At 32.6% G+C, this 17,259-nt stretch overlaps 2 protein-coding genes across 3 annotated transcripts; both read right to left on the bottom strand.

Moving 5' to 3' along the window:
* Positions 1-2,360: 2,360 nt before the first annotated feature.
* LOC112520931 lies at positions 2,361-5,384 on the bottom strand. Its single transcript, XM_025129553.1, has 6 exons — positions 5,010-5,384; positions 3,884-4,042; positions 3,678-3,815; positions 3,086-3,202; positions 2,922-3,008; positions 2,361-2,837 (listed from the first exon to the last, which is right to left on the bottom strand). The coding sequence occupies exons 1-6, from the start codon at positions 5,382-5,384 to the stop codon at positions 2,361-2,363; spliced, it is 1,353 nt and encodes a 450-aa protein (XP_024985321.1).
* Positions 5,385-10,371: 4,987 nt separating this feature from the next.
* LOC112521576 (transcription factor bHLH130-like) lies at positions 10,372-13,178 on the bottom strand. 2 transcript variants are annotated; one of them, XM_025130513.1, is made up of 6 exons: positions 12,326-13,178; positions 11,422-11,771; positions 11,155-11,322; positions 10,995-11,060; positions 10,754-10,822; positions 10,372-10,646 (listed from the first exon to the last, which is right to left on the bottom strand). In XM_025130513.1, the coding sequence occupies exons 1-6, from the start codon at positions 12,843-12,845 to the stop codon at positions 10,593-10,595; spliced, it is 1,227 nt and encodes a 408-aa protein (XP_024986281.1). In that variant the 5' UTR covers positions 12,846-13,178; the 3' UTR covers positions 10,372-10,592. The 2 variants fall into 2 exon arrangements, with proteins under 2 accessions (XP_024986281.1, XP_024986282.1); XM_025130514.1 differs by having other exon boundaries at positions 11,155-11,319; positions 12,326-12,845.
* Between the last annotated feature and the right edge of the window lie 4,081 nt (positions 13,179-17,259).

The following is a 17,259-nucleotide window of genomic DNA, read 5'->3' as shown; positions in this document are numbered from 1 at the left end:
TTATAAAAATTACTTAATTACATTACTGCCCTTATTAAATTATTTATAAATAAAAGAATAAACAAATAAGGGGTCGTTTATCAAACGCTTATCTGGATAAGCGTTTACCTTACCGGATGAATATGGTAAGGACCAAGAATCTTACCCGGTAAGAGCGAGACAAAAACGAAAAGTCTTACCCGGTAAATGAGGGCGACGACTCTTACCATGATAAACGCTTACCGGGTAAATTGTTGCATATGATGTCGTTTTGATGGACTAAAATCTTACTAGATAAGTAAATAATAGTGTTAGATTTTACCAAAAAGCTTATTGATACATCATCAAGCATTAATGGATACTCGCTAAAAGGTTTTCGAGTCCCAAAATGAATGTTTTGAGAATTGATTTTCCAACGTAAGAATTGATTTAAAATTCGTCAAATTATTCCCAATAAAAAAAATCAAACAATGTTGGTTCTAAAAATCTTATACGCGTTAACTCAAATTGAATATAAGGTAAAGGTGAGAGTGATTTAAACTCCTAATTGGGACATCTTGTCTTGATAAGGAATCTAAAGACAATGTTTTAGGAGCATACGAAATAAAAATCTAAGTCTAAATCTAAATATTAGAGATGGACTTTGGTATCGTATCAAGTCTTTTTCTTCTCAATATCGTGTACTAACCAAATATAATTGATCTGTAAAATCATAAACCATGTACCAACCAACTGTATTTGGCATCAACTTTTTTTAAATGATACTGGTTTTGTACAAACTTTAAGTTATATATGTAAAATCTTATCATTTTGTTCAAATTTGAGAGATATTTTGCGTTTGATGGTAATAAATGGGATGTGAAAGTGTTTTAATCGCAAAAAATAAATTTGCCAACACTCAATGTCCAAACAAAATGGTTAATAAAGAATTCATAAACTAATCAATAATTAAATAAGTTGGTACCATGATACGTGAGAGAGAGGCACAGACTTGCCGGAGATATTTGAAATAATTGTGGGATTTGTGTTTTCATTTTCTCACTTTAGATGTATATATAAAAGATTGTGTGTGTAAACATACAAGGGGACAATTATATACAAATCGTCCAAAAGTTAGAAACTGTAAAATCAGTTTGTATATATTATTTTCAAGATAAAACAACACATGTTAACGTAATTTGTTCACATACTGTTGTTTCATAGAGATGAAACGTCAAGTAATCTTTTGCATGTGAGGGAAGACACAAAAATACACTTATGCTTCACATACATTATATTATGCCAATAAGAACAGAACATGTGAAATTATATGAATCATAACTTAAAATTAAACTCATAGTCTTTTGGTTTTCATGTGTTATTTCATCTATGAAACAATATACAAACTATGAAATTGGTTGTTAGGTTTCTATCTTTTAAACAGTTTCTATATGATTTGAAGTCTAAACATATAAAAAGTGATACTAGGTAGGAAAATTCATAGAGAACAAAATCATGAGTCAAGTTTTTGATTTGCCTTATAAAGAATAAAAAGACTAAAATATCCGTGTAAGTTAGCGGAGTTAGCGACCATTTACCTAAACACTTGTCCGGTAAGTATTTACTGGTAATATTCAACACTATTACTTATTTTATTGGGTAGGATTCTAGTCCATCAGAATTGTTTATTTGGTAAGCATTATTCTTGTAAGAGTCGTCACTCTCATTTAACATGTAACACTCTTAGCCCTTGTTATCATTTTCATTGGATAAGATTTTCAATCCTTTTTATATTCATTCAATAAAGTAAATGACTTGATAAACGGTTATCGGATAAGGGTTTGGTGAACAAGAGCAAAACTACAAGGACGCAATTAACAATCGCCAACAAACCACATGAAGAGCTTACTCTTATCTTAATTAGCCGGTGCTCAATATAACGACTAACCTGACCAACCCGAAAAAACTTATAAAATCTCTATCCGATGCCTTTTCTATTGGGTTGGGTTAATTTGAACTCAACTCAACCCGATGAACCCGATGCCTTTTCTATAATATGGATTTAATATGGTTGTCAAATCCTTGATTAATATATGCACATTAGACATTAAACCAATCCACGATTAGCTATATTCAAAATTATATTACAATTTCAATCGTAATTTTACTTTTTTATTTGTATGAAATTTCAACATTTTTTTTAGGTTTATTAGCCTCTTTTTGTATGTTTTCATTTTGATTTTGCAGCGTTAACTAAATTATAAAATGATGTACCAATGATTCAACCCGACCGACCCAACTCAACCCGGACGGTTTGGGTTGGGTTGTAATTTTGATTATATATTTGATGCTAACCGTAAATTTGCTTAATTAACGGATCCTCTAAACGTTTCATCAAAAGTTTAAGACCATCTCTTATGTGCCCCTGAACCTGAAACTCTAGACTTGTTTAAGCTCGAACCTGTACCTCCATATCTACTCTTGCAATCTCCAGAACCAGACCTTGACCCCTTTGACTTCGACAACCCAACCGAACCCACTTGTTGATTTACCGACCTCTCTTTGAGCGGGCTCATAGTTTGTTCGTTTGATTTAGCCGTAACATCATAGCAACGGGCCGAAGATGGTTTTTGTCTATTCAGTATAGCAGCAGGATGCTCTTTCTTGTTGTTCTTCACAGAAGGTAGTGCTTCATTCTTGTTAATGTAATTCATTGATGGAGTCCGATGTTTCCTATTGGCCGATGAATCTGAATCATCAGACGGGCTGGTTGTGCTATCCATGTCATATATTAGATTGTCCGCCATGGCAGGAAGTTTCTTTGAGCTAGAACTTGATTTGGAGGATGATGGCCTTCTGAGTCTTGTGAGTTGAATCACCTGTAGATGAAAAAATGGCACCAGTTTGTATCCAAGACTGGAATCTAATGAAAAGCTAAAATTGTTGAAAATGAAGTTGCAAACCTTCTGTTCAAGAACCAGCATGTCCTTCCTAAGCTTTGTGATCATTGTATTTTTTCGACGGATAATGTCTTCCAGTTCTGCAATTCTCTGTTTCATCCAGATGAAAAGATGGTAACTGAATGCATATAGATATTTGTTGAATATTGCAAGAATATGATAAATACCTTTGAATTAAGAGATTCAGCTGAATTGAGAAAAGCTGACAACTCTTTGATTATGGCATCTTTATCTTCACATTCCTTCTGGAGCTTGCCAATATCTTGTTCAACTGAAGTGTTCCACTATAATGCAGTTTATGGAAGATTAGTTTTCAAGCAGTTGATGGAAGGGTCTTAAAAGTCCATTTCATGGATGATTATACTTTGATAAATGGTCTTAATGGAAGTAAAGGGAAGTGCTAAATTATACTTTTCTAGGATACCAACCTAACCAAACTAAACAGACTCTGTAAATCCCACACAGAGGTAGGATCTGGGGAGGGTAAGATGTACCAAGACCTCACCTATACCCCAAGGGGAGGGGTGGGGTCTGGGGAGGGTAAGATGTATGCAGACCTTACCTCTACTCCTAGGTAGGGTATGGAGAGACTAAATAATAAGTCAATAAAGAATGTAATTAGTTTGTTTTGAGCAATTTCTCGGTGAGAAACTAGACCACAAATAAGAAAAAGGTCTGCGTTCAAATTAATGTGGACAACGTAGATATATGCAACTTAACCTTAACGAAAGAATATTGCATCCATATATAATCAATCACCTGAACATCTATCGAGGAGCTGACACTGGGAGCCCAATCTGACAAATCAGAAAAGCGGCGCTCTTCTTGTTCGACATCATTAGCCATTTTAAACTTCATCATATCATCCTCATCAACAGCTTGTGTAGTAGAATCCCCCTGGGTGAATTCAGAACTAATAAGTAATCTGCAACTATTTTGTTATCAAAAAAAGACAATTGTCTTACTTCTATATATTTCGCCGGAAGTTGATGATGATCACAATGCCGGCATCCACAACCAGAAACATCAAAATCATAGGATGTGGTATCAGGCTTATCCTTGAAATAGTTCACCTCCTCACATAGGCTATCAAGCTTTTGCTGCATGCCTAAAAGCACCTGATCCTGAAGATAGTGTGGGACAAAAAGATTAACCTTTTGATAGCTTGTTAAATAACATCATTGGCATACACAATGCTTTGTAGAATACATAAGTTTGAAAGGGGATTACTACTGATTAAGGTGCGTTAAATTCTATTTAAAAGGGGATTTGAAGTTAAACCCATATCTTTTATCTATGTGAAGCATACACATTTGCATTTCAAATTGTTTCTGCCGGTTCAAATAAAAAGGCTAAATATCGTGAGAAGGTAAGAAAGGAAGGTTAAATGAAGGTCCACATGTGCATTCATTGAAAAATCCGATCTATTTGAAGATGATTATGTGAACCAATGTTACAAAATTTTCATATGAGTTCACATATGCATCTTCAAACGGATTTTTTCAATGATTCACGTATGAACTTTCACTTAACCTTCCTTTCTTATCTTCTCATGATGTAGTTTTGTCATTTTAATGTAATCTTCTCTATGGATCAATAAACAATACATTGAAGACTTTCATGGCTCAACATCTCATGATTCAATATTTCTTTAGAATATATTGCTAATATCAATCCTAACACATTTTGTAAAGAACCCAAAGTGACAATTGTACACCCAGTTATAGCAATTCCATCTAGGTTTTCATCCTATCTAATCGCATTCATGAGGGTTGGGGTTGATGCAGGTCTAATGAATCCAATAGCTGGGCAATTAAAGTCGAAACCTAATCTTGTTGAGAATTAATAATAGTTTCATATTATATGAATTAAACTGAGTAGATGTGTTTTTAATTAACAAATTCAAAAGAACAATTGCTAAAAATCTACTAACAATGGCGCAACAGGCAGAACATTGTCCTAAGAAACCATGGATTTTGCGTAATAACTATCTTTGTAAGCTGCAAAATCTGCTTGAATTACGCATATTGAATAACAAATAGAATCAATTAATTGAATACTAACAACATATAAATAACTAAATTGGCTAACCCTTATTTCAATTGAATTTTTCAGTTGCACAATCAGCTTATTCTTCTTCGAATTTGCAGCCGCAGCTGCAAGGATGGCGACGATCAAAATCCGGTGCATGGGACTGAAGAACTCCCAAGTAACGGCTTCTTCAGGAGTCAATCCGCCGCCGATAGCTTTGGCTGAGGTCGCTTCTTCGGCTCCAACAATCCTACCCTGTAACGATACCCATGCCAGCTGTCTCGCTGCTCGTACGGGTCGGGTCGGAGGGGTAAAGTGGCTGGAGAGGCGGCGAGGCGATGGATGGACTTGAAGAGGGAATGGGGAAAGGGAAACCCATGACGGAGGCACAAAGGGTGGCGCGCCGGAGTTAATTTCATCGTCGGCCACTTCCATGGTGGTGAAGGGGGCGGAGCGAGGGAGTGATTGTGAAGCCAACCGTGAATTTATTTGGAGTTTTTCAGGGAAGGGAATATGTTCAGATTTCAAATTTCTATCAGAGAGGGAAAAATAGACGTTGATGGCTGTGATTTTGACACGTGTACAGTCATGTAAATATTGTACCTTTGCTAGCCGTTGGGATTCTCGAGATTTAAAGTATTCACGATTTATATTTTATTTCCATATGTATATCATCCTAACCTTCATCTTCTTAACCTATATACATCCTTTTTTTGAAGTGCTAATGGCACCCCTTTTCATGTCAGAATCGGGTTATTCAAGCATTGAGAATGTAAAAAGCATTTATTGATGTTGATGCATGTTAGGAAGAAATTCATGGATAGTGGTACATTAAGCAATGCATAGGGGTGCATTTAGTCCACCCCTTTTTAAAATGAAAAAAACTATTAATATATATTTTTTAATTTTAAATGATCAAATTCTTGAACTATTTTTGAATAAAAAAACCATTAAACTTTTTTCATTTTGAATGATTAAATCTGTAAGCATTTCTTTTCAATAAAAATAAATTAACGAATTTATAAAAATCGGTTACTTACATTCTTTTAACCCCAAATATATATATCCGACTATAAATGTTTTAAAGTAAAAAAACCTTATCGGTTTTACCGTTCTCAAATCATACGCTATTCAAATGCTACACAAACACCGTATCACTCATCCTCACTACTCCTTGACGCGTCAACATTGTTTGCTCTCCATATCGTCTATCATTGCCGTTGGCCCTTGCCATCATTTTCTTATTTTTGATCTGTTTTTTATCTTTTGATTTCCCTCTTTCGATAAATTTAAAAAAAGATAAAAAAAAGATGGAGATTGGTGATAGGTGGCAAAACATGATAGGCAACATGAAGAACGTGTAATGAACAGGCGACAAGAGGCGAGGAGAAGCATTACTGTTGTTTGCAAGGGGGTTTGAATGGCGTAGGGTTTGAAAGCATTAAACTTATTTAGTTTTCTTTTTTACTTTAAAATCTTTCTAGTCGGTTACAAGTAGTTTTTTTTTTTTTACTTTAAAAGTTCGATGGTTTATTTATTCAAAAAAATGTTCTTGGACTTAATCATTCAAAATGAGAAAAATATAATGATTTTTTCATTCAAAAATTGTTCATGGACTTTCATTCAAAATAAGAAAGTTTGATGATTTTTTCATTAAAAAAAATAGTTCAGTGACTTAATCTTTCAAAATAAGATAGTTTATGGTGGTTATTGGACTTATAGGATAAATAAAATTGTTTTCTCAATAAATAAGGATAAAATTGTCTTTTGGTAAATTCAAAAATATAGTAATCACACATTCTTAAAATTGTATGTCATTTTTATTGTAGACATTTATTTTGGAACAAAGATAAGTATATTAAAACACAATCTCTTAAATTTAAGTTTACCTTTTACAATTTATAATTTGAGGGACTTAATAATTTGAGAATCCCTGAAATTTTGATAACCTTGAGAACTTGTGCTTCATTGTTATTTCATATGATTTTTTTCCCTATCTATGCATAGTATTTAATGTATTGATTAATATTTATTTATTTCATAGTGTGTTTGTTTCACATGTATTCGGATTCACAATGTGAAATTTTTATATGTATTTTGGGTTTCACAAACACTCCAAATATGTTTCACATTGTGAATTAAGTACATGTGAAACAAACCCACTGTGAAACAAATATACGTTAATCCCAATATTCCAAATTATAGTCTGAAATGGTAAAAAAATCATATGAAATAACACATGATACACAAGTTCTCAAACTTATCACAAGTTCATGGGTTCTTAAAATATGTCCACTATAATCGGATACTTTTAGTTTTTAAATTTATGTATTTTTATTTTAAAATTGTCAAAAATTTACAAATTTACATATTCTTTACCAATAATAAATTATATTTATATTAATTTGAAGTTTTGTTTATTATTTATTCTACCAAACTATGCCTCCTAAGATTTTTTTTATTAACCTGGATATCCAACCCGCTATGCAAGTCGACTAATTCCATGACGACCATCTGCTTTGCAGATAGCCCGGAGTTACCGCATTTGAACCTCCGTGGCCACAAAGGGATTTTTATTCCTCCTTGGATTTGAACCTGAGACCTCCTAGTACTTTTGACCTTTGAAACAAAACTCAAATCAATCAGGCACCACCCTTGTGGTTGTCTCCTAAGCCAACCTTTTAGTCCATTAGTTTTGGACTTTTGGTATATGACAATTTGCATATGCAAAGTCGAATATTGTATGCGTTTGGGTGAAAATACATGGGTCTGGTTAGGAACAACATCCGGTGCAAGGACCCAACCGTTTGGACGCTCAACCATGGTACAATCAGTTCAATCTTTCAAAAACGCGTGTAACACATCCCCTAACAACTTGACAACCCAACCTTTCCTTGAAAACAAGATCTGCAACCCTTCTTATGCGCCGTTTTCCCAAGTATGACAAGTGGGAGAAGTTAAGTATGTTTCTTGGATAACATTCGACCCAATGACCCTTCGGAATGAATGCACATCTATTATTTTTCAGATATGTTCCACAATTTCAGGAAATGTTCGTTATCTAATAAAATTATTTGTATTTATTATTTTTTGATCCTTGTATTTTGCCTACTTTTTAGTTTTAGTGTCCATAAAATATATAAATAAGAAAATTTGATTTTAAATAAATAAATTTAATCAAATAAAAATAGTTATAAATAAATAAATTTTAAATAAAAGGCCCATTTTGCAACATATATTATATAGAAATAAATGATGGCACCACTAAGCCAAAAGCAAACCTTATCAAAACCTAACCATCTTATTCATACATGATTACCCATTTTAGAAATAGACATCAACTTTAATTTGCCTTTTATAATTAAAAGATGCTTTGGAAAAAACATGAATCCACATTTAATTGCTTATTTAGTATTTAAAGTTAAAATATATGTTTTTACAGAAGTGTATTAGCTTAATAATGTTTGTGCTATTGGTAGAAACTTAACTTCTACAAGACAAGTGATTTAAATTTCACCTGAGGCGAAGAATATATGTAATTATATGTCGTGCATAAATATTATATATTTAAAAATGTATTCTTAGTAAACAACTTGTCTTTAGAGAGTTGGTAGTTCTTATTTAGAGAATTTCCACGTTTCATTGGTAAGTTATATCCTTGAGAGAGGAGATTTTGATCACGGTGGAGTTTTAAGTCTAACACTGATTTCATGAATGTTGGGTCGACATTCTGTTTGATGATGGTTTATAGAAGAGATGGAGATTTTGTGGAAACTGATTCACGTAATGTTTGTCATTTAGATTTGACACTCTTTGACCTTCTTATTAATGGGTAATGGCAATACTAAAATTTATTAGCTTGTGAGTATTTTGGATGTCATTTAGTTCTCTAGGCCTAGGGTATGACTTTTTTTTGGGGTATGAGTTGACTATCAATGTGAAACGCTGAATTTTGTGATACTCACTTGACACATTTTTTAGGTGACTTGTGAACTTGTTTTCAAGTCGCATTCAATGAGCGTAAAAATTCTCGGTGCATTTGTTTTGCCTACAACTTGGGTAGTCGCAAACTTTGCTTTATGCAACTTTGAAGTCGTGCTGCACAAGGGTTTTAACTTAGATTTGAAAGACCCAAGCAACTTACAAGCCACATACAGAATGGATCATGATATCATGTTCATTTTGGTTTAGAACAAACACAAACAATTTAGATGTAATTTTCTCTTTTCTCCAAGTTTGAAGTAGCATGCCATTTGACACCATTTCAGTTATAATCATTTGGGCAAATATTTTATTGATCAGCTTATTTTTCTTACTGTAACAGTCTATATATATATATATATATATATATATGTAAAATGACATTTCAACTATTTTCATAAACATTAGGCATTGATTTTTGACAATTTATAAAAAAAAAAGAGAGAAAAATAAATTGTTTTGCCAAAAGTATGAATAAAAATTCAATAAAGAACGATCGAGAGTCAAAGAGAGATGTGGGTGAGTGAGCACCACCACATCGGATAAAAGGTAACCTAAAATCCAAGATTCACAAATCATCTACCTTTCTTTCATGACGTTTTTCATCCCTGTGGTTTGCCAAAAATATAAATTTAGTCCCAAAGGTTTTGAAATTACGGTTTTTATCTTTATAATTTATAATTCATTACTATTTTCGCACCTAAAACTAATTCCTACCTTTTATGTATGAGAACGAAGACAACAAAGAATTGTGAACAATAAGGAAGAAGAAAACAACAATAAATTATGAACCATAGGAACAAAAACAAACAATAAGTTGTAAATCATAGGAATGAAAATCATAATTTTGAAAATACAAGGACCAAAATAACAATTTTTAACAAATCACAGGGACTAAAAACGTAATTTAATCTTCCTTTCTTTCATTTACTTTACTCTCTCATAATTAAGACATATGTGGTCCAGAGTATTCCATATTCACCTCAACCAAATCTAGAAATTGTTCCATACCCCTTTACATCAAACATCTCCACCTTTTTCCATAAATAAACACTTCACTTTCACACTTTCTTAAGTTATAGCAACTTCGATCCATTGTTTTATTGTATAAAACCGACCCGACCCGACCCGGTGAATATCACACGAAAGATGGGGGTCCAAAAACTGTAAAGATGCTAAGATGTACACATTTTTTCCTCTTACCCAAGGGATAAAGAGGTTGTTTCTGTAAAGAACTCCAGCTTAATACACTATTCAAAGTTAACACGATAACAAACAAGTCACGGGAGCATACCTAATTGCTTGATGCATGAACAAGTTATTCTGAACAAAATTAAGCAAAAAGGGCCTCTAATTCTTCCTCAATATTGAAGTGAAACAAGTAGAGCAGAGAAATATGGGGAGCCACCCACCAAGGCAGTAAACATGGTTGTCTGAGATCTTGAACAAGCTTAATGTAGTTGAGCATTACTGTACAATAAGCTATAGTTACAACAATAATGGAGTGTTGTTATTCCCTCCATATACACCAATACTACTTACTGACCGGGTGCATAGTCTTATTCGAGTGTTTTCTGATTACTGAAAATAATTCAAGGTTAACTTTCTGCATAAATCATTTACAGAAGCAAGACATACCTACGCTGGCTGCTTAAACTTGTGTTACACCTTCTGTTTATGTGGACATGTACATTTTGCATGATGGTCTGAAAGTGTCTGAAATGTTCCAACAATTCACATAATTAGTCATCTTTGCATATCAATGAATTATATGCTACAATCTTTAATATGTGGTTACAAACTTGTTCCTTTGTATGCCATACCTCGGCTTCTTTCTGAAGGTCTTTGATATAATCAACCGCCAAATCCAACATGTCCGCTGTGTTTGTTTGCTGCAAGTATCAAGTATATATCAAGGCCTCATTAAATAAGTTGGCCCAATAACCTCAAAATCAACTTAAAAATATAGTGGAATTTATTGATAACCCACAGCTTTGAGCTTATAAGGAGCTCACAAGTCTAATTGTCTATCCATATGAGATGGGTTGTTACATATAATCTTACCTTGTCCATATTTGGGACAAGCTCTTGTAGCTTCCTCATTCTCTCACTTATTCGGGTTCGTCTCACCTGTGGATATCCAAAGTAATGCATATTCTTTAATCATAAGACTAGGTGGATGAATCAAATTGCAACAAAGCACTAATTTTGCCTGAATGCTTACCCTCTCGGCAATGCTTCTGGGGTGAGTAGCACAACCCCTTTTTGCTCTGCTCTTTAAGGGCACAGAATCTTGAAATTGCAGTAGTTTATCCAACTCGGCAGTGCTTGTTGGCAAACTCATGTGATGAACAAGTGTAGAGGGAGCACGAGTTCTCCCTCCATGATTCTGCCGAGCAACACAATTTATGGTCAGGTTAGAAATGGTTAAAAGAAATACCAATAATGCAGATATCATCGGAATATCAAACATCATTCATCATCGGCATACCTGATTTCTAGATGAGTTTAGATTTGATAACTTATGGTCATTTTCACCAAGTTCTTTCAGGAAACTATCAGATAAGATGTCCGAATCATCCCAAGAACCACTCTGGAATCTGGCAACATAACCCTCATCCTGTGAATGAGTTTCACCAAAACCTCCATCATTACGGGAGCTTTTCACTCCCATAATTTTGCTATCGTTTTCAGGGATACGAGGCAGGATGCCAGAAGATGAATGTGAACCAGATGAAAACCCCAATTCACTTTTCAATCTCTTTGTGGAAGAGAGTAATGAATCTGGTACACTTGCCCTACCAGCTCCAAAGTCATCCATGGATCTCATCACAGAGTAACCTACAAATTAGTTTAAAATTCTAATAAAGTTCTTGAAGACTGTTCATCAAGTTCCAAAGAAATGGCAAGTTGGGTCTAAATTCTGATGAAGGATAAGACAAGTAGAATAGCCCAGTAGTCAAATTCAATTATAAATATTAAGACGACTCCACTTGCAGCAATAAACCTTCCAAATCAAGAATAATATGATAAAACCATCTACGAGAAATTGCTTTTGCTGGAAAGTTCTGAACATGTAAGCATCAGCATCATGATAATTGTTTTAAAGTACATGTACAACATAGGCAGATATTAACAACTTCGCTTTTGCTTCCATAAATTCTACCAAAGGTGTTCTATAAAAGTACTGTTAATACCAAATACAAGATGCGACAAGTTCTTCAACTTTGCTCGAAATAGTAATTCCAAAAAATCATGAGTCTAGCAATTAATTGTCCCTACTGCACAGAGGAGGGCAGGTGTCCAGACACAAAGATCTGTCGACCCATGATTCATAATTTCATATGCAATTTTTGCTTCAGAAATCACGAAAACATAAGAGAAAAAAAAAATACCATTGTCGATATCAAGGTGAGCAAAAAATCCGGCTGGTGAGCTACTCTGGCGGAGGAGATTGGTGGGGAGATTCATTGACGGTAACGAGTCATCTAAGATGGAGCTACAGGTGGCGACAGGCGGGTTATCATGATCCGTTTGAGATTGAAATTGGTTTTGATAAAGCATCGTTTGCTGCTGCTGTTGTTGTGGCTCTGAATAAATCCCCTCTTGTTCCTGCTTCACAGAATCCATGAACTGTGGTTCATATCCAGCAATTTGATTCATAATCTGATGAGATGTTGAATCAGCAGCAGCGCCTGGAGAGGTGAATCTTGATAAAATCTGATCCGTCTCAGCGTTTGAAACCCGAGGATTGAAAAAGGGGTCACTATCATCTCCATATATGCCACTGTTAATCAAGTTGGAGAAATAGGAACTGGGTGCAGATCGGTATCGCGTTAAACCAGAGTTCATGATTTGCTGCGGTTGGTGCAGCTGCTGCTGCTGTTGATGATGGTGGTGGAGATCTGAATCCATTAAAACCCTAAAAATGGAAAATCTGAAGCAAACTCGTGGACAACTCCTGACAAACAGGAAATCAAAGCAAAATAAACCTAATTTGACTTTAAATCCTTGAATAGAAACTTATAGAATCCCATCATAGTGAAGTACACTCAAAGCTTCGCTGTCGACCCCATAAACAATTGAACGAAAATAGAAAACAAGTGCTAAAAATAGCATCAGATGATGTCAATATTGATGATATGATAATAATAATAATGGGAAGAAGAAGAAGATGGAAGGTAATAAGAAAGAGGAAGTGAGTGCGATGCAGCCAATGAGAACTAGGCAGCCATTATTGAAATTGAGGAGGATAATGAAGAAGAATGGTTACGGTGGTTTTTACACTTGGTCTAATGGTGAGGCATGTGACATGTGTGTTGGGAAATGCAGGTCAATGCCTGCCATTGATGCTAACTTATTACTGTTTTACGCTTCCCCTATATAATATCATCATATGCAGTAAAAATATGAACATGAATATGAATATTTTTTTTATTTATTAATAAATAATATCATTTAAAAAAAAATTTAACTGCTATTAATGCTTCTTTTGTACGAAAAATTATAGCATTTGACTTTGTGTTTGTATTATAAAAGAGTTTGGTTATTGATTATTGACGTGTTTTTAATACCATCAATAAATGATTTAAATTTTATCAAATCTTTGAGAAAGGTTGCGAATGGAGGTTACGGTGAAAAAAGTAAGAAGATATATTCGTTCTTGAATAAACTCTAATTGAAAATACCAGTAATGAAATGCACTGGATCATTTCACGTATCAACCGCAATTTATAAGGTAGGGGTGGGAGTAAAAGTGATTAAAAAGGTCCAAATCTCCTCAAACGCTTCTCATGTTAACTTTTATTCTCACACGATCATTCGTCTCTTTGTGAATGTGTACCTTGCCTAGACTAGTTGAGGCGATGGTGCCAAATACAAAATGCATGTACTGGATCGCATCGTACCAAGGAGCTGTGTACCAACTAGTTGGCCGAGTGAGAGTTATAACAAGTGGTGGATCTATTCATGTCCAAGCAGGGTCTCGTGCATCCGCTGAATTGATTTCCACAAAAAAAATTGGGGGTATGAAAAGTGCACCGGCTAAAATTTGAGCAGTACTACGAGATACTAAAAAGTATAAGGATATCAACAAAAAAAACCATAAAAGTATTTTGAAATCTGATATCCCATATCGGTTGGGGAGGGGAACAAAGCGGACACGTTTTAAATTCGTGAGTCCAGAGTAGACAAAACGGACAATAGCTGGTACGGTTGGTCTGAGGTGTTACAAAATCTACCAAAAAATTGAAAAAGTATTTTGAAATTAACCAAAAAACTTAAAAAGTTCATCAAAATCGTGGAATTCAGGTAAAAACACATCAGACAATTTTTGATCCACTTTAAGGTGCAACCGCTCGACAAAATTTTTGGTCCACCACTAATCAAAACTTTCAATTACCTTATAGAGTAAGATTATTGACCATCAAAATAATATAGTAAAATTGTTAGTAAGCATATCTCATCTCGGTAAGTGCTAACTAGGTAAAAATCATCACCATCACTTACCGGCAACATTCTCAGTCATTTTCATGCCTCTTGTCGGATAAGATTTTCGGTCCTCATCATGCTATCTTGGTAAGGTAAATCCTGCCCAAGAACCTTTGGTTGTTCATTTTGAAGCTTTTTGGTTTTATATTTGTTTTAAAACTTTGATCAAACTTTATATAATTGTAACTTAATTATGTTATATGTATTGTCATCATCCACTCTGTATCGTATGCATTATGAAATGGTGTATTGTATGGACCATAGAACATTAAATTGACGTTTTTAATACATCACATTTAGATACAAGCCATACAAAATAGACCGCATTTTGTAGTACAATACTTTTTTAAAACATACACAGTTTATTTTATGGTTTGAAAGAGAAAATCAAACTACCTACACTATTTAATTTGCTATTTTAATTATAAAGAACACTGTACAAGCCGTTAATACCAATGACTTTGAAAAACGAGAAATAAAGAGCTTTAATTTTAAAAAAACTAACTTTACCTTGAAAAATAATCTATACTATATTATAAAGCATTTGACAAAAACTCTAAAAACCCACTTTTTATGCATAAAGTATTGTTTATTAATACATGTTACTTAAAACTCAAGATTACAAGTAGATTGTGCGTAAATACAACTTATTAAAGCTCCATATCTGAATTCGTGTAACTAACTGCAGATAAATATAATCAAATATAGGATAAAAATCTCATTTTAAATATAAAAAAATATAAAATATAATTAGGAAAATCAATGAGTTTTAACATAATACTTAATTATTATCTTTATAAAATGTTATATTATTAAATCAAAAATAAATTATTTCATCATTAAACTTAAATTAAATTATAATAATTTTTTTTAAAGAAATTACATAAAAATTAGAACTTTTAAATAGTTGATTTGGTATTAATATTGATATTCTTTTTCAATTTTTTTTTTATATTTTCAAATTTGTATTTTATTCAAAAATAAAATCATTATTGCTTTCTTAAAAACACATAAAATCGTATTATAATATCGACAAAGACAACGAATAAAATAGAACATTAAAATCGAGATGTATCTCGCTGTATTGCACGAGTACCCTTCTAGTACTTATAAAAAGAAATATACTATATTTTTAATTGAAAAATATAAATTTACTATAATATAAAAAGAAGTATATATATATTATACTTCTTTTTATAATATATATATATATATATATATATATATATATATATTTAAATGAAAAATATAAATTTACTATAATATAAAAATAAGTATATATATATTATATATAAATATTCTAATATTATTATATATGAAAATTAAATTATCGCAAATGTGTTGGTGAGATGTGTTTTTGAGCTCGACCTAATATTGAAATTGTCAAAGTGTGTATCCCAACAACAATACCAAAAGTTTAGGTACAAATTTTCAAATAAACAGACGATTTGATGATATTTGATTTGATTTTGTATTTAATAAATCATTGATTTTTGTTATTACAAAAAAATATTGATACTGATATATGTATATGTATAGTTGCAATAAATCGTTGCATACAAGATAAACGAAGAGATGTGTTTCTGATAAGTCAAATCTTCCAACGACTATAGAAAATAAAACAAAACTATCTGAAAAGTTTGTATTTTAAACTTGATGTAGTTGTCTATTATAATCGTTGTATAGTGTATAGATGAAATTTAATGCTATATACTTGATGAAGTTTATCACTTTTCTCTTTCAGACGAATTTTGTTTCAATCCCGATTTAAAATATCTACATATTATTTCGATTTGTCTGTCTTCAATACCAAACAATTGCTAAACGAATTAAAATAAGATGTAAGAAAAATTATCTTGTAACGAGTAGAAGTCGAATATCATCAAACTAAATTCTATAAAGAAGGTTAAGGGTCAAGGAATGTAGTAGAAATCTCGTATTTCTCTGGTTCAAATTTAGGCACTGCCAAAACCCTTGTGACCATGTTGGTTCACCTGCAATGACTACAATCCATTTATGATCGCCCCGATGATTAGTAGGTCGCCCTGATGATTAGTCGGTAAGCGTAAGTTGGTTGGGAACCCACAATTACCCAAAACAAAATCAGTAGAGAAAAAAGGTCAAAAAATACAACAGATAAACCTAACCCATTTCACCCATTAGTAATCTGTAAAAAATAATCCAATTGACTGGCTCATTAAGCTCCAAAAAAACCGATCAACACCAATAAAAAAAAAACCCAATTCAAGGTTACATTACTCAATTTGCCCATTCAACTCATTATTTATCTAAAATATGGATTATTTAGTTAATATTAATCTATTAACTAGATTTCGAACTATAACAATATTTCCTTTTGTTCGTATTTCAAATAAAAATGGATTTTCTTTTCTAGTTAATATAACAAACGTTCAACTCTTGCTATTTTAAACAGTTTTGACTGATAATCGGTAGATGTTATAACTATTAATGATATAAATTGTCAAGTTATATTATAATAATTGATTAAACGAAATAATGCACAATTAACCAGATAGTCAACACTCATTTATATTATATAATCAAATAGAAGAAATTTAGCTATCTGTCATTAATTAAGAGAAAAAAAAAACTCATTTATATTATTTAACTAGAATGGTACTCGCGCAATGCAACGAGATACATTTTGATTTTAATATTTTATTTTATTATTTATCTCAGTCGATGTTATAGTATGGTTTTATGTGATTTTGAAAAAACTTGATTTTAATATTTTATTTTATTATTTATCTCAGTCGATGTTATAGTATGGTTTTATGTGATTTTGAAAAAACGATGATGTTTTTATTTTTGAATAAAA

This window comes from Cynara cardunculus, assembly GCF_001531365.2.
Source record: "Cynara cardunculus var. scolymus isolate 2C chromosome LG 11, CcrdV1, whole genome shotgun sequence".
NCBI lineage: Eukaryota > Viridiplantae > Streptophyta > Magnoliopsida > Asterales > Asteraceae > Cynara > Cynara cardunculus.
The sequence above is the reverse complement of the archived record's forward strand: the minus strand, read 5'-3'. Positions and strand labels throughout refer to the sequence as shown.